Consider the following 17,927-nt stretch of genomic DNA (forward strand, 5'->3'; position numbering starts at 1 on the left):
AGTACTTTGTAATACAGTTTGTGCAGAGTCTGGAAGCACTGTAGAATAGACCCAATGTCATTAAGGAAGTCTTCAATCTGCAAAACAAATAGTATCTCTGTTTTCAGAGTTCATGAACATTGTGTACCCTGTGCTGAGTGCTAGGATGGAGAAGCACAAGGTGAAATGGGAACACAGCAGACTTGTGTCTCAACCAAATGGCATCAGGGGTGACTGAAGAAATAGAACAAGGCAAGACCTGGAGGATGAGTTAGGAACTGGCTTCAGGCAGAAGGGGACTGGTGGGGCTGCTGCACACAGTGTGTTCCTCCAGAGATTTTCTGTTCCAGGCCCCTGCCACCCTCAAGTGCTTTTCCATAGTGCTAGAGCCCTCTTCTTGAAGACAGAGAGTTTCTCTTTTCTCTCTCTGTTGGCCAGATTCTCCGCCAGCAGGTGCACTCCCTCCTGGCCTCTGAATCCCACCTTGATTCTCACAGTCAGTTCATTAGTCCTAAGGCTTGGGTTTCCCTGTGAAGCCTTCTCTACCTTTCATCAGATGAATAATACCTACCCCTCATCAAATTCAGATAAAGATTAAGTGAGATAATGTAGGTTAAAAGACTTCATAAACTGGGAAGTGCTCTGTAATTGGCAGCTATTATTATCGTTACGATTGTTAAACTAATTATAGCAATTATTATTCCCACGGAGGTTCTGTTATTAGCCCAAGATCCCATGGGAAGCCTCCCACCCTGCCATTAAGCACAGGGAGGAACTCACGGCATTTCAAAGACTCACACTGTTGGATGCAGAAATATCCCACAAGCAGGTATCGTGTGCTGTGTTCAGCCTTCCAGGGACACTGCCAACCCACACTGGCTGGACTCTGCTTTCCAGGTACTGCAGCTCGTTTCACGGTACCCCAGTGCAAGCAGCACTTGCCAAGGCTTTCCAGAGGCACAGTTTGCATTTATTTTGTTTAATTCTTACATTATGTCTCAGCCTCCTCCTAAATGCATTTGTTTGCAAAAAGAGCCACGAGGGAAAGTTCAGCCCACAAATAAGAATATAATTATTTCACAGTTTAACAGTGCCTGGGCGTCACCCGGGTATTCACCGGTGCTCCATGATCCAATTGTCTCTCCTTCAAGACCACATTTAATAGGATAAACAATCTCTGCTAAATGCAATAAACATGAACCTGGGCTGTCATCTCCATAATCAACTCAAATTTCCCATTAGAAACAGTGGCTGTGATTGAGAATCAGGATTTAATTTGGCATCACTGGCTTCCGTGCACGACTGTAGGCTAGGTGGGAGCTTCCCCCTCAACCAAAGACAACACTTCATCCCAATCTCCAGGGAACCTTAAAAGAAGATAGATTATAACTCAAGAAAATTATACAGCCGTGCTATAATGAAAGAGATAAAACCTTATTGGATTAGCCTGTTGAAATAATAGCAGACAGCAAAGCAATAATATTAAGCCAAACAAGGGCCCAGACCCATCAACCCGATAGTGGGGAACATGGGATGAAGGATGCAGAGCAAAGTCACCAAGCTTCTTGCAACCACCCCTGGGCAGTGACACAGTGACAAAGCAGCTCCTCCAGTGTTTTGTTTGTTTGTTTGTTTGTTTTTTGGTTGATCCAATTTCAGAAAGGAGCTTGGGTCTGATAGGTGAGTGTCAGGGACCCAAGCTTTGGTGTCATGGTGGTGCTAAAGTCTCAGCATCAAACCCAGCATCAAACTCCAAGTAGATGAGTTGGCAGAAAACAAATGGGTTTAAAGTGAACAGGGAGAATCAATTACTTTTGAATCGACTACGTGCTCTGAGATTTCAGTTCAACAAATTCATCTGAAGTTCTTCAATCAGACAAGAAGTGCCCAAGAGCAAGGAAAATCTTGAGAGGTTGTAACAGAGGGTAAGGCAGGAGGGAAATGGGGCTTTCGTGCCCACTTGACGATCTAACAAATAAAATATTTTGATTTTCGGTGATCTGGAGATCAACTGACTTCTTATTCTCTTCAATCCCTTTTCCCGTGCTTCCCCCAAATGGGAACTGCATAACAGCTTGAGTGAGCTGCCGTCCCCAAGTGCAGCTCCCCACAGCAGAATGTACAACATCCAAGGGAATAGTGGGGGGAATGGAGGGCACACAGCTCCTCCGCCAGCCGGCTGAAATTTTCCTTGCCGTGCCTTCTCTGCCACGACCTTCTCTGTCTGTGTAAAACTTTCTCTAGTGCAGTGATCTGTCTCCCTGACTCTTATCTCCAACTTAGGATCTTCCTTGGGCACCCACACAAGCGCCTTCTTTGTTAAACCCCACAGTTACCCTGTGCCCCACCACCTCTGCTCCAGACATGTGCAGCCACAGCCTTCCTCCGTGTAGTATCAGAGGCACTGGGGCGGATCAGGACCCCGCCTCCTCAGGAGACAGTGGGTGGAGATGGGTCAGTAACACACACACACACAGAGTTCTTTCTGTCACCTTTTCTTTCAGGAAAAATGTGTCGTTCATCAGATGCCCATTGATCAAGAGCTGGGAGGGCATCATTGGTAGGAGTTCAGAACTCCAGAGTCTGAGCTTGCAACCCAGCTGGACCACTTTCCAATGCCACCAGCCCGTGGCGAGTCACCCAACTGTGCTAAGCCGCAGTCCCCACAGCTGTTTAACTGGGCTCATAAGAGCGTCTGCCTTATAAGATTGTGACAAGGATGCAATGGATTAGCACCCTGAAAGGGTGGCTGGTGCAAAGCAAGCACCCAGGAAACATTAGCTGCTCTTGTTATTGAACAAGACCAGGTGCTCATCAAGCAGAGGACAACTTACTCTCTCTCCATTACTTCATTTTTAGAAGCCGACTCTGTCAGCCACTGCTAGGTAGTGGGACTACCCTTCAGCAACTTCCAAGAAGGCATTTAAAGAAGGCTGGGAGTTACTGTGAGTGCAACACCATTGTAGAGTGAGCACAGTGAGATCTGCCAACAGGATGAAGCCCTTAAGGAACACCTAGTCTTTATTTAACTTATTATTTACTCAAATGGACACTCATTTTATAAACCATCATAGTTATGCTAAATGGCTCCCATGGCACTGCCTACTGCATTTGGGCCAGCCCAGCAGGAGCTGATGCGGGGATGAGCTGGCCAGAATTCATGGCGGGGGGTGGGGGTGGGGACTCAGAGCTCTCACCCTGTGCAGCCCACCCATATTATCGGCTAGAAGCAATCGCTTCCCTAACAGGCCAGTGTCTCTGAAGCAGGGCCAGAGCAGGGGCTCCCCCCGTTTTGAGGAGCTGGATTGTTACACTGCCGCTGTCTTGTTTTCTGTCCTCCAGAGCATGAAGACCAGCGAGACCAGCAACTCCACTTCCCATCGATGGGGACGTCTATAAAAAAATAAGCCAACAGACATCAGTTAGCCCTTATCATAGTCTCGTGCCCCACAGGGTAGAGTGAGGAGTATAAGCCAAAAGGCTTGGGGACGCTGAATCTCTGATCTCCCCTCTCCAATCACTGTCTTCTTTCTGGCCGTTGTTCCTGTCGCACTCCCTTCTTCCACAGGGCCCTTGCACACACTGTTCCTCTTGTCTAGAACACTCTTCCCTCCTTCATTCCTCTGATAATTACTATTCAACTTCCAGTTCTCACTAAAAATGTTATTTCCTCAGGGAACGTCCCTCTGCCTCCTAACTCTCCCTTCATTCTCCAGCATCTTGTTCCAGACATGCGCAGTTTTTATAATTGAAACTTCAAATTCATTTCCAAACATCAAACGGTATTGGTCTTCTCTTCTACAGGGCAAGCTCCATGACAACAGCGATTCTATCTGGTTTGTTTACCACTGAACCCCAGCATCTGGGCTGGCCCATGGGAGGCTGTCAGTAAGCAGCTAGTGAATGAATGAGTGAATGAACGAATAACTGAATGAATGAATGAATGAATGGCTTCCCAGCTACAGGCTGCAGGGTGGTGCACTGCTTCTCAGACTATGAAATGGGAGGTGTGTCGTCTGCCATGAGTGCGGTGTGCTTTCAGTGAGGTGCCGACCAACACTGGTGCTCTCTGTCCCCTGCCAGGTGCCTTTTGCTTGAGGTTGTTGATGACATTGGCAAACAATCAAGTTACTTCCGTCTTGAGATAACACATGTCTGGCTTGGTCACTAGCTCTCCGTGTAACTCTGGGTGAATTAGTAGTGTGAATGGGTTTGCTCATTTGTAGCATGACAGTGGGCGGTTTCCAGGGTCTCCTCCCAGCAGTTCTGGATTTCACACTAGGGCAGATCACCGGGGTCCAGGACATATGGGAGGAGAGGCAGAAGACGCCCTTGAGGGCAGAGGGAGCTGCCTTAAAATCAAAGCAGTGCAGTTAGACTCACTGCCCCTGAACCTGACTTCCTAGACTTGCTCACTGTGTGACCATTGGGCAATTTAGTAACCCATTAAACATCAGTTTCTTCATCCATAAAGTGGGACTATCAATAGTATCTATTTCCTGGGGTTATCGTGAAAATGAAAGGATCTGGTGCGTGTAAAAAACAAAGTAACCAGTGCTTACTATACTTTTACAATGTGTCTAGTGTTAATTTAAGTACATATTTCATCACAATCTCAGGATAACTCTGAGGTGGTTACATGATCATCTTCACTTAACAAGTGCAGAAATTGAGGCACCAAAAGGTCAAAACGTGCTTGCTCAAGGTCACAGTATTAAATGATAGAGGAGAATGAGCTTGGTCCAGCGCTCAGGTTACTCTTGGGATAACTTCCCCTCATATCAAAGTACCTCGTTTGAGTCTCAACACCTATGATTTTCAAGACAGCCTCCTGCTAAAGCATCCTGAAAGGCAGCAGGTGATGGCTCAAGTACTCAGGTCCCTGCCTCCCATGTGGGAGACCTGGATGGGGCTTTGGGTTCCTGGCTCTGGCCTGGCACAGCCTTGGCTGTTGAAGGCATTTAAAGAGTAAACCATTGGATGGGAAGATCCCTCTGTGTCTCTTTGCCCCTCTGCCTTTCAAATAAAAATGCAAATAAGTTTAAAAAATTCTAAATGATGGAGAAGAAATTTGAACCCACACTTAGTCCAAGCACTCAGCAAGGTGCCCAGAAAAGAAAAAAATTGACAATAAATGTTTGCTCCTTTATTGGGCATGCCACTTCTATCTTTAAGGTATCACCAAAAAAAAAATCACAGAGAGAAATGAAAGCAGGAGAAAGGGGAGAGGCTGAAACTCCTGGATAATAAACTGGCCAAAGATCTGTGAGCTCTGGAAGGGACGTTGTGATAGTCTAGCCTTCCACTCATTATTTCAACACAAGAGTGTGTAACTGGGCAGCAACCGTGCTGTGCCCCGGGGACACAGAAGTAAATGGCTCATGATCCCTACTCACAGACACAGGGAAGAGAGACACACACAGAAGCCCAACACAGCAGCATAACAAAGGTAAGAGTGGCAGATCCAGGGGCCAGCATTGTGGTGCCATGGGTTAAGCTGCCTCCTACCATGCTGGCATCCCGTTTCGGAGTACCTGTTCGAGTTCCAGCTGCCCTACTTCCGACCCAGCATGCCTGCTAACGTACCTGAGAGAGTAGTAGAGGATGGCTCATGTACTAGTGTCCCTGCCACCCACGTGGGATACTCAGATGGAGTTTTGGCACCTTGTTTTGGCCTGGCTCAGCCCTGGCTGTTGCAGCCATTTAAGGAATGAACCAGTAGATGGAAAATACCACTCTCTCTCTCTCTCTCTCTCTCTCTCTCTCTGTCTCTCTCTCTCTCTCTGCCCTTCAAACAAACAAACAAACAAATAAATAAGAGTGGGAAAGCCAAATTCAAAGTTTCATGGGCACCCACATGGGCACCCAATGAGTAATATAATTCCACTTAACTATGGGGTGGGTGTGTAGCAGCTAGAGGGATTTTTACAGACGAATGATTTTGTGCTGGTTTTTGAGGGCCGAATAGGAGTTTGCTACCTAAAAAAAGAAGGCAGTCATTCCTGAATGCCATGCATGGATGGCCCTGTATAAAGAAGCACCCTTAGCTGTGAAAATAATTCAAGACAAAACCAGCATCCAGGAAGGATCTCCCGCATCACAGTGTTGAGCCCCCTACTCCACACTGACACCTTGTTCATAATCTTCGCAATCATTTGCTGGATTTCCCCAACTCCTGAAGATTCCTTACTTTTCCGAGAGGTGATCTCACAGGCTGAGCCCTGGAATCCAACAGGACAGATGCAGTCACAGCGTGATCCTGAGAAGACAAGGCAGAGAGAGTGAACACACACACACACACACATCAAGCAAATAACTCCTGGAGCCCAACCATGTACTTCACTGCATTTCCATCAGGTTAAAGCAAAGCAAACAGGTAGATGAGTGCTTTGAAATAAGCAGATCCAGTGCCAAGGATATCTACTCCTTTCTGGGGCATCCTTTGCTCATGAGAGAGTTTGTAGTGCTGCTGTGGGGGAACTACATGGGGTTGTTGAGGAAATTTACTGGTTAGCTGACACGTGACTCATGCCTATAAGATTTCAGGGTCAGAAGCTACATCAATGGTCACTGACATGAGTGGTCATTGATGCTCTCCTTCACCTTAAGTGATTCCTAGCCTACCCTTGGCTAGGAATACCTCTGGGAATGGGGAAATCACTACTCTTGATGTCTCATCCTGCCTTGGCCTGTTGTGATCGTGTTCATCTGTAATTTGTCACCTTAGAGCCTCTCCCACCGGGTCCACAGGGACTCCCTTTATAGGACTGTCCCTCACAGATCAGGCCCAGGAAGCCTGGGAACCCCAATCTCTGCCTCCATATTCTCCCTTACATCCACGCTGCAGCCTCAGGGGGAGCCCGGCTTCTAGGTCCAAATGTCACACCGGGTAAGGGGAATGTCAGCCATCCTAGATCGAAATCTGGGCATGATGAGTTGACCCTACTTCCCATGGAACTGACACTCCAGTAGGGGTCATTGGGCTTTTGGCACAACATCCACGCCCTACAGTCTCACTATGTCTGCTTGGGTCATATCCACTCTGTGCGAGAAGCCAGAGATACAGTTCTGTGTCCCATTCTGGCAACAGGAATCTTTCTCCCTGAGAACACCTTTGTCTCAGCTCTACTGTGCTCGCTCTGGCTGTGTGGACTCTGCCCTGACTCTAGCTGGCTCCCTGGGTTGGGACTTGCTATAACCAGAGGCTCCTTATGCCCAGCTTTGGGTGCTGCACGAGACTCTTCATCACTCTTGTAAGCCCATCACAATGGGAGTTCCCAGGCCTCCACCCCTTCCAGGGTACCCTGTCCACGGAGTGACCCTGGATATGACCCTCGAAGTCAGCTGTCAAGTTCTACAGGCCCATTCTTTCTGCCACCCCTAAATCTTACAATGTATCAGTCAGGAAGCACACAGAGGGTTTCTTCTGCTCAGCCCTTGCCTTTGACCAGGAGGTACTAATTCCCTGAGTCTATCCCAACACCTGTTGCAGACCACATGCTCTCAGCCTCCTACTGTCCTCAGCATGGAGCTAGCACCCATTGCTAGCTCAGGTCCCAGGACTTGGGCATCTTGGCAACCAGAGTGCTATCTGCTGGTGACCTACATGCTGACTCCTTGGGAAATAGAAGTGGGCAAATGGTTGACGTCAGAGGCAGCCTCCTCCAGATGGTGGCTCTGCAAGAGCCAGCGGCTGCCTGGAAGTGGTACCTTTCTGGACAGGGACTCCGTTCCCTTGGCAGGGAGCACAGCGGCAGGGGCTGACTTCCCCCTGGAACTCCTCCAGTGCTTGCCTCATGTTCTGCTTCACTGTGCTAGAATAGGCAACATCTGTGGCTGTCACCAGTTCATACAGAGGCTCCACCTGGGAAGGGAGGAAAAGCAGTTATTTCAAAAGAAAACACCCGGCAAATGGAAGTGTAAAGTCAGGCCACACAGGGATGGGCAGGGAGTTGGCACCCAGAGACCACAGGTGGGTTCACATGGAATTGAATGGCTGCTACAGCACATAGATTCATGCCCCATCCACTCTCTTGTCTTCATCTGCCCAATATATGCAAATTAGCCCATTCCAGTTCAGGTCAACAAACTCTTACTGAATGTCTACTAACTGCTAAGCATTAAGCATAAATAATGAATAGGGTAAAATTCCAAGTCTCAAGCACATCCACAGATGGTTCTAGACTGTCCTCAGATTGAAATGTTTCAGCTTATGATTCTTCTACTTCCATTGTACAACGATGGGAAAGTGATGTGCATTCAACAGAAGCTGCACGTCAAGTGTTGAATTTCGGTCTTTTCCCAGGGGAGAGCTGTGCTGTAGGATACTCTCCTGGGATGCTGGACAGCAACTGTGAGCCACAGCTTGGGATGAGGTCCATGATGATGAGAAAGAGCAGCCCACTCGCAGGGGCTCGTCTTTGATGTTGTGTATTCAATGCATTCAATGCATTTTCAGCTTATGATATTTTCTACTTAGGAAGTCGCATAACCCAAGTTGAGGGGCATCAGTACAGCCCAGTGACTTGCAGCAAGAGAAAGCAGAGAGAGGAGCAGATGATAGAAGAGAAGACTGGATGATAACTCTGTATTTTGTGGGGCAGAAGAGGTGATTTGCTCTCACCTCTTTCAAAGTACTTCAGGAGTACTGTCCTACCATCATTATGCCTCCAAACCCAGGAAAGAATTTTGCATCATCCAAGAATGAATCTCTTCCTGACCTCCAAAGACCCAGGACACCTTCCCTCCTTCCCTCCATCAAACACACAGGATACTGTGTGTACCACCCATCTGATGCAAATTATATGTTTTCATTGCTTCTTTATAGTCATTCAATTCTGTTAATGTGTAGAAGTCTCTCTTTTCCTTCCTTTCTTAGATTGTAAGCTCCTGGAGAGCAGAACTATGTGCTGCTCAGCTCTGTGTCTCCAGGGTCCAGCCCCAGCTTAGTGAATGAAGAGGATGAATGGGTGAAGGGGAACATAAGCCCTCATGGGTGCAATGGCAGCAAGTATGGAGGAGAAGGCAGGCTGTCAGTAATGCAGGAGCAGAAAAAACAGATGCTGGTAGCTCACTGGATGTGCCAGCATTGAAGAGGGAGAAGCCACAAATGGATGTGGTGTCATTTGTAGGTTAGAAAAACCAGAGGGGGTTGGCGTGGTGGCATAGCAGGTAAAGCCGCTGCCTGCAGTGCCAGAATCCCATATGGGTACCAGTTCTAGTACCAGCTGCTCCACTTCCTATCTAACACTCTGATATGGCCTGGGAAGGCAGTAGAAGATGGCCCAAGTGGTTGGGCCCCTGCACCCACGTGGGAGACCAGGAAGAAGCTCCTGGCTCATGGCTTCAGGTCGACTCAAATCTGGCCATTGCAGCCATTTGGGGAGTGAACCAATGGATGAAAGCCCCCCCTACCTCCCTGTAACTCTTTCAAATAAATAAATCTAAAAAAAGAAAACAAGAGGCACAGTCCAAAAAAGTAGTTAAAAATGATGTTCAGCTCTGTGACTGGCATTGTGCTGTAGCAGATTAAGCTGTCACCTACGACAGCAGGATCCCACATCACAGCATCAGTTCAAGTCCCAGCTGTTCCACTTCCAATCCAGTGCTCTGCTAATGTACCTGGAAAAGCAGCAGAAGACCTGCATGCTTGGGCTCTTGCTACACACATGGGAGACCTGAATGGAGTTCCAGGATCCTAGCTTCTGCCTTGCCCAATCCTGGCTGTTGCAGCCTTTTAGGGAAGGAACCAGCAGATTGAGGATCTCTCTCTCTCTCTCTCTCTCTCTCTCTCTCTGTAGCTCTGCCTTTCAAAGAAATGAGTGAGTCAAAGAAAAAAAGGAGGAGGAGGAGGAGGAGGAGGAGGAGGAAGGAGGAGGAAGAGAAAAGAAGAAGTAGTCAGCTTTTCTTGGCTGAAGTTTCAGCTCCAGGGCCAGGTTCCTCTCCAGATTTTGTTTGCGATCCTGCCCTAAGCCAACCCTGGAGAGTTTAGGGTCTGTGTAAATGCAGGCAATCATGCCTAATAGAAGCCTCCAGTGGGAAGAAAATTGCTTCCATTTCTTAATGCGTGTGATGCTGACCTTCGCTCCAGTGGGCAAAGCAAGGCCCCTTGGTGGTCCCATTGTCTCACCGTTTTGTGGTCAATGAATTGATCCAGAGGCTGTTTGCAGAATGGTCCAGCCCCTGGCCACACAGAGGGAGGGAGTCGGGGAGGGAGGAGGGGAAGGAGGAGGGGAAACCGGCTTTACACCAAGGGCGAGCACCTCCCACAGTCTCTGCTTTCGCCCCTAGAGCACCTTGAAAGGCTGCCTTTAACCACCACGGTTTTCTCCTAACAGCACGGAGATTTGTTCCAGAGAACAGACTGAGCCAGTAGTTGAACTGCACTAAACCTCTACGCGCTGCACGTTTCAGGAGCTGTGCGGCAGCTGACAACTGTGACCCCACTTCACCCTCACAAGGTGGCAACTGTCAGCCCCCCTTTCAGGTGAGGCTGAGTAACTTGTTCAAGGTCACACAACTCATAAGAATGGCATTGCCAGGATTCTAATCCAAAGCCTATGTATTTCCCACCAGTTAATACTAAGAACTGATAAAAACAGCCAGACTGGAGCTGACGCTGTGGCGCAGTAGGTTAAGCAGCTACCTTCAGTGCTGGTATCCCATACCAGAGCACCAGTTCGAGTCTCAACCACCCTACTTCCGATCCGGCTCCCTATTAATGCACCTGGGAAGGCAGTGGGAGATGGCCCAAGTACTTGGGCCCCTGACACCCACATGAGAGACCTGGATGGAGTTCTTGGCTCCTGGCTTCAGCCTGGGCCAGCCCTGGCCATCAGTGCCTTTTGGGGAGCGAACCAGCGGATGGAAGACCTCTTTCTTTCCCTCTCTGTATATAACTCTTTTAAATAAACACTAGAATTAAAAAAAAAGGCAAGAGATTATTCGTATTCCCAACTTCTATCCCGGGATCTCCAAGTTTCGCTGATCATGATTGGCCTTGGAATTCGGCTGCAGCTCCTCACAGCTCTGCAGCCCTCTTTCTGCAGAAGTGTGTGTGCCTGATGCTCCCGCCCTTGGCTTTGCTCTCTTTTCTTTTCTTTTCTTTTCTTTTCTTTTCTTTTTACTTCAGTTTTCCTTTCTCTCCCACTTTCACTCTTCCTCTCTCTTCCCATGTCTCTCTCGAATCCACACCGTCCTAACCATTAGTGACCCTTGGCACATCTGCCCCTGTGAAAACATGCTGCCCAGAGACGTGGGAAGTCTCTGTGGAACCTCTGCCATTCTCTGTGGTGGGCCCGAGGGTCCTAACAAAGTAACAATCACCACCACAGCTGGCAGCTGGGAGCGGCTGAACTTAATACGTCCCAGATCATGGACATAGGTCCATCTTCATGAGCATCTGATGAGTCAAGCAGTCTGTGTTCCCCCATTGTGCAGAGGGAAAAGCTGAGGCTCAGCAAAGGTCAGTCCATTGACAAAAATCACCCTGCCAGTAAGGACGGGGGAGGATTGGAACTGCTGTCATTGGAATTTGTCTTCTTTTAGTCTGTATTTTTAAATAGATGGATAAAGAGAGATTTCCACAAAGTCAGGGCACAAGTGTGGTTCTGCACCCCATTTTTTCCACTTTGACATCATCACAGGTGCACGTCTCCCAGGCTTGACTCTACTTTGATAGGATGGTTTGCTGGGGCTTCGGGGGACCCTGCTGTGCGGGTGACTGCCGTGTGCACAGCCAGTACCTGGTCAGGCCTTTAACTATTTCCTTGGCTTCTTTCCCTTTTGCTACTACAAATAACAAAAGACAACACGTCTTTCTATGTACTTCTTTATCAACTTTTCAAATTGTTTCTTCAGTAGATTCTTGCATTTGGAGTCATTGGATCAAAAACTAGGAATATTTTAATGGTTTGAGTATATCTGCTAAAATTATTTTCTAAAGAGTTATAACAAATTACATCCTCACCCCATTTTACAAGTCTCCAATCTTTCCTCCTCTCAGTGCCATTAACATAGACTTTTAATCATTATCAATTTAGGAGGTAAAAATTAATATTGTGTTAATTTGATTATCATTTTTATTACTAGAGAAGTTAAACATTTGTCAAATTTTTAATAGATCAACAAATTTAATAAATCTTAAATAACATACTCATTAAATTAATTTTTTCAATAAATCAATGTATTAGTTGTAAACATTTGAATGTATTTATTGCATATTTAAGGCAATAGGGGGCTGTCCATTTCCTTTGAGATGTTCCTGTCTCATAAATTGCATCTCCCCTCACATACTAAGAATTTCACGTGGCAAAGTTATTTCCTTGGGCTATGTTGTCTGCCATTTAATTATTCTTCTTTGAAATTCAGTTTACCTTTGGGTGTGAGATCTCTTGGTCCAGATCTAACATTGTCTAACCAGGCAGGTGATACCACAACCTTTGTACCTTTAACTTTTCTACATTGTCAGAGTAATTTGGTTTTAGAAAGGTGTACAGATTCTTGTTACTGTTGGCCAAAGATTGTAGCTGCTTCTTTTTTGGGATGCAGGGAAAGCCACAGTTCCTGCCCTCCTTGTTCTGGCCAGTGAACGGTGGGTGGAAGAGAGTGTCCCTTCCAGGTGAAGCTTCATGGTGGAGTCAGGTAATGAGACCCACTCCCTGATAACTGCTGGGGTCATCTTGGGAGCGCACGCCAAGACAAAGCCCCATGGCCTGAATCCCTGAGTGACTACATGGAGTGACTTGGGACCTGTTGTATAATTGAGAAAGAATCGCCTGTTGTACTAAATGACTATAATTTGAGGGTTGCTTCTCTGCCACATGACTTTGGCCATCCCAACCTCTGTGAGAGAAGTGTTCGCCAGTTTATTTTCCTGGTTGGCAAGGCCAACCACCCACACAGCAGCTTCTTCAGCCTCCAAGACCCCATCCTACATGTTGCTACTCTGATTGGTATAGAAATGGACATAGGTGATAGACTTTGTGGCTAGAATTACCAGTAAAAAGCAGTTACACTTGAATGTCATATAAACAACGAATCACATTTGTGTAAGTGTGCCCTGTGCAGTATTCGAGATTTGCTTACCCTAGAAGACAATTCCTCATGTATCTGCAATTGGGATTCAACTGGCTGTGCTGTTTTGTCCTTTGCTGAATCCGCAGCCCTGCTTTGTGCTTCCTGCACCTCTGCAAAGCGAAGGATCTTTGGTGTCTTCACTCCTAGGGGTCCTTTCTCTGGGCCACAGACTTTTCCTTTAAGTCCTGGTGCTTCTCTCCCCATTGTCTGCAGACATTTTACATTGCAAAGAAGCCAGGATTTGATCGCTACAACAAGGTAAAACCTTGCACCAGGGTGTGTTTCCGGATGGTTTTGCTTCCATGTTTTTGCCGAGTTTTCAATGAGCTGTTCACTTTGCATTATCAGCCCAGGGAAACTCCTGATCAATGCACCTTCACATTTAATCTTCCCTCTTTCTCGATAAGAAGCCTCTTAGATTTCCTCCTCTGTACTCTATCCATCACCTTCATTGCTTCAATCTCTTTGTCTTTTGCTTCTGTATATGAACATTTTTACAGCACCTTTCACCTCGCTGACTCAATTTTCCTCAGGGCCAATTCTGTCCTTTATAGTTTCCAATGGAAGTTTTAATTCTATTTTGCTGTTGGTTTCCTATACTCAGCCACTTCCTTTTCATCTGATTAGGGTCTAGACATCTCAGCTGCAATTTTCCCATTTTTTAAATTCCTCATTTTCTTGAATTTTATTACAATCCCAGAGCAAATGCATCATACAATTTACTTCTGTTTTTCCATTTTATTAAACAGATGCTCATTTTCAGCATCTCAAACATGATATCAACCTTTTGTGTTCAAAAATCTCTTTACATGTCCATCACTGAACAAAGATCCATTTCTTGATGTTTAAAATTTACCAGTAAACAATGTGAATGACCTCTGGGATCCCCTTCCCTACCAACTTTGCTTCTATAAAATCATGTTCCAAGTCTTGATCTTTGAGACTGGTTTATATACTCAAGCCTTAGTTCTAGCAATTACTCTTCTAGTGGGTTCTGCTGTCCTGAAAAGCAATCACCACCCCAGCTACCCGGCAAGCTGGCTCTGAAGAGAAGGATTAGGCTGAGGCAACGGGAAGACATCTGCAGCTTCTCTTGCCAGAATGAGTGGAACAGCAAAGGATGAATTTGCAGCTCAGGCTAAGGAGGTACACAGGCGCATGAAAACCTACAACACTCTTTCCTGCCTTGCTCCTGAGAACCTCTGATTCTCCGACACACCCCACAAGGCAACACATGCTTGGCACTTGACATTCCCGGCTGACATATGCAACCTATCTGAGTAACCAGGGCATTCTCTTTGCTCTTAGCTAAAAAACAAACAACAACAAAAAAACCAACCAAGATTAATACAATAAATCTCAATAAAATGAAGACTGGAGATCTTTCTTCTCCCTGAACTCTTTGTTCTCTTCCAGGACCATCTGTGATACCAACCAATATCACTGTGGCATCAAGCCCAGATTCTTCTGGAGCTTCCTGCCCCATGGCTACCTTTATCTATCTCTTGCTTGCCAGAAACTGTACCCTAAGAACTACTACTGAGTAAGTGCAGAGGGGAGGACTTCAATGGCAGCCATGTTGTCCTGTTGAAACTCTGCATTTGACACACAAAGAAACTGTGGATGGGGCCAGTGCTATGCTGCAGTGGGTTAAAGCCCTGGCCTACAGCACCGGCATCCCATATGGGCACTGGTTCAAGTCCCAGCTGCTCTACTTCCTATACAACTCTCTGCTCCAGCCTGGGAAAGCAATAGAAGATGGCCCAAGTCCTTGGGCCCCTGCACTCATATGGGAGACCCAGAAGAAACTCCTGGCTCCTGTCTTTGGATCAGCTCAGCTCTGGCTGTTGCTGTCTTCTGGGGAGTGAACCAATGGATGGAAGACCTCTCTCTCTCTCTCTCTGGCTCTACCTCTCTCTGTAACTCTATCTTTTAAATAAATAAAATAAATCTTTAAAATCTTTTTTTTTATTTAAAAAAAAAAGACACTGTGGCAAATGTTCAGGGTCAGAGACAGAAGCATCTCTCTTCAGAGCTCTGATCCCTCACTTGACTGCAAGGGAGCATCTCAGGGGCAGGGTAATGGCCCATCCATGACTATGCAGACACTGGCAGGAGGAGGATGTATCAGATTGCTGGAGATATTGTGCAGAAGTCCACAGAGGCAAAGGCCAACCATCGCTGATGTGTGTGACAATCTCATCTGAACAAAAGTCTTGGTAGTTAAAGGTTTCAAAACTTTCACTTGGGTGACAGGTGGTTAGGGTCATTTTTTTTAATGATTCACTAAACCCAGAGGAAAATCTAGAGGGGAAGGAACAAGTCAAATCTCTCGTCTGGACCTAGTAGAGACTCAAGCAGCCACAGATGAATGTAAGTTCTCTGACTGTTGGTTTTTAACAGCCATACCATGGAGAAAAATACTTAATTTGCAGATGATTGTGAGGATTCAGCGAAATAATTTTCCTGGAGTTCATGGCAGATTGTCATGACCAGTGTAGGGGCTCCAAGCATGTTTGTCATTGCCTTGATGCCACATCCTGTCCTGTAAGGTGGTTACAAAAAGGTGGCTCTCACCATCCATCCCAGATCTTGGTTTTGCTTCTTGCATGCTTCTTTGTTTTCTACTCTGTGCCTTGCTCCCTGTCACTCAGCAGGAACTTACCAACTGTTGGTTGGTCGAATGCATGAGTGTTTAAATTAACAAATAGCTGAATGTGAGCTTCTATCAGGAAATGGAAAGAATATTAATGGAAGAGGGTTAGTCTTAGAAGCTGATAATTAATTTTCTTTAGCAACACGGGGGACAAAGAGGGAGGAAGCCGGGAGTCTCCAGGTGGTCCTAAGCAGTGCATTAGAATCCATTCTGTATACATAGTTTACTATTGCATATGTGCCTCGAGATCTTACTGATCTCTGTCCCCCTTGGGGGCCATGTTCTCAGTAAAGGCAAGGACAGTAGGGCCATTGTGCATACCTTGATTTTGACGATGGCTGGGTTGTACTGCACGGCGTCTCCCCACTCCTGCATCAGGTCTGCTGTTGGCAGATCACTGTATGCCAGGGCAGTGATGTGCTCACTTGCCCCACCTCGAACAAGGACCACCAAGTCTTGCACCATGGTGTCCCTTTTGTTTCGGTCTGGAATGGACACAGAAGGCTGGCATGTCATCAAAGATCTATTTTCTCATAATTTATTGCAGCCCAGCCAATGATCAGGTTATAATGGTATTCACTGAGCCTACCTGGAAGATGTGGGGAGAGAGGACACTTCTCTGCCTGCAAGGCAGGCCTGGCCCATGGGGCAAAGGGAAGCTTACCCCATGGTGTCTAACTGCATGCTCGCAGGGAGCAGAACAAGGTGGAGCTCATTGGACAGAGACCGAATTTATCTTCACACACCCATCACCCTGTACCCCTTGACCTGACCTGACCCTCAGCAACTTTTCTAGTCTCTGGTCTCAGACAGAACATTTACATATGGGACTTTATATTCCTCATCTGTGCATTCCCTTTTTTCTTGTGTATCTTCTAATCCACGTAAAAAGTAACAGGTATGAGAACAGAATACTTATTGGTTTTTTATGATCATCACCCATGCAAGTATTGTGCCTGCTTATACTCATTTCATCTTTAACTATGTAATCTCAATTTAGCAGCTAAGAAATTTGAGAAAGTTGGAGTTTCTTACTGAGGCAGCCACACCCAGGCCTAAGCAATGTCCCTTCTTTGTCCCATATGACAACAGTGGGGAAAATTACGAAGACTGAGCTCAGCTCACTGAACAGTGGATACTGTGCGTCCAATGCCAAAAGAACTTATGTCAAACAGTTCCCCATCAACAAGTTGATAGCACCTGAGCACCATAAAAACGGGAGCTTTGTATACTGCTGGTAAGAGTGCAAATTGGTGCAACCATTTTCGAATGCAGGTTGGCATTATCTAGTCAAGTGGAAAAAGCACAACCTTGACAACCCCGCGATTCCACGCCTGAGTATATTCCCTGGAGAAACACTTGCCTGTGTATACCAGATGACTATGGAAGATGTTCATAGCAGCACTGGTTATGACTGCTTAAAAGGGAGAAATAACTCAAATATGCATCATCAGTAGAATGAGCAAAGAAAGAAGTGACACATTCACCCACTGAAATACTATGCAGCAATGAAAGCGAGCTAACTATTGTTGTACACAAAAACATAATGCTGAATACAAAATGCAAGATTGCATTCCACCCTTCTAGAGTCCAAAACCAAGCAACCCAAAGCATATTGGTTGGTGATACATACAGGTGGAAACTATAAAGAACAGAAGACATTTGTACAGCTACTAAACTGTGTATTGAGACACTTGCATCCCATAACAGAATGTCTGGGTTTGAATACTGGCTCCATCTCCATTCCAGCTTCTTGTGAATGCGCTCTGGGAGGCAGCAGGTGATGGCTCAAGTACTTGAGTCCCTGTCACCCACAGGGAGACCCAGATGGAGTTCTGGGCTCCTGGCTTCAGCTTGCCCCTGCCCTGGCTGTCATAGGCCTTTGGGAAGCACACTAGTGAATGGAAGATTTCTCTGTCTGTCTCTCTCTCACTTTCACTCTCTCTGTCTCTCCTCTCCCTCCTTCCCTCCATCCCTCTCTCTGCTTTTCATACAAATAAATGAAAAATTGTAAAGGGCCTACAGAAGTTGGGATAGCAGTTACCTTAAAAAGGGAAGGAATCGTTACAATCAGCAAAGGGGTTCTGGGTGCTGGGTAAGGTTCTATTTAGTGACCTGGACTGGGATGGGGTGGGGATAACTTACAGGTCTGTTCTAAAGAGTACTTCTGTTTTAAGTATTTATGCGTACCTCCTGATATATAATACATCCTTCA

The 17,927-nt window shown here is 46.4% G+C and overlaps 1 protein-coding gene across 1 annotated transcript in view; it reads right to left on the reverse strand.

The window, feature by feature from the left end:
* Nucleotides 1–2,458: 2,458 nt before the first annotated feature.
* Nucleotides 2,459–17,927, reverse strand: part of C8B (complement C8 beta chain) — a 44,126-nt gene continuing 28,657 nt past the window's right edge. The window contains exons 9-12 of the mRNA XM_062191411.1: nucleotides 16,034–16,197; nucleotides 7,690–7,843; nucleotides 6,170–6,238; nucleotides 2,459–3,372 (exon numbers count right to left, since the gene is read on the reverse strand). Of these exons, the coding sequence (XP_062047395.1) occupies nucleotides 3,221–3,372; nucleotides 6,170–6,238; nucleotides 7,690–7,843; nucleotides 16,034–16,197 (539 nt within the window). The 3' untranslated portion in view covers nucleotides 2,459–3,220. The remainder of the gene's footprint in view (nucleotides 3,373–6,169; nucleotides 6,239–7,689; nucleotides 7,844–16,033; nucleotides 16,198–17,927) is intronic.

Source organism: Lepus europaeus, chromosome 5 (genome assembly GCF_033115175.1).
Source record: "Lepus europaeus isolate LE1 chromosome 5, mLepTim1.pri, whole genome shotgun sequence".
Classification (NCBI taxonomy): Eukaryota; Metazoa; Chordata; class Mammalia; order Lagomorpha; family Leporidae; genus Lepus; species Lepus europaeus.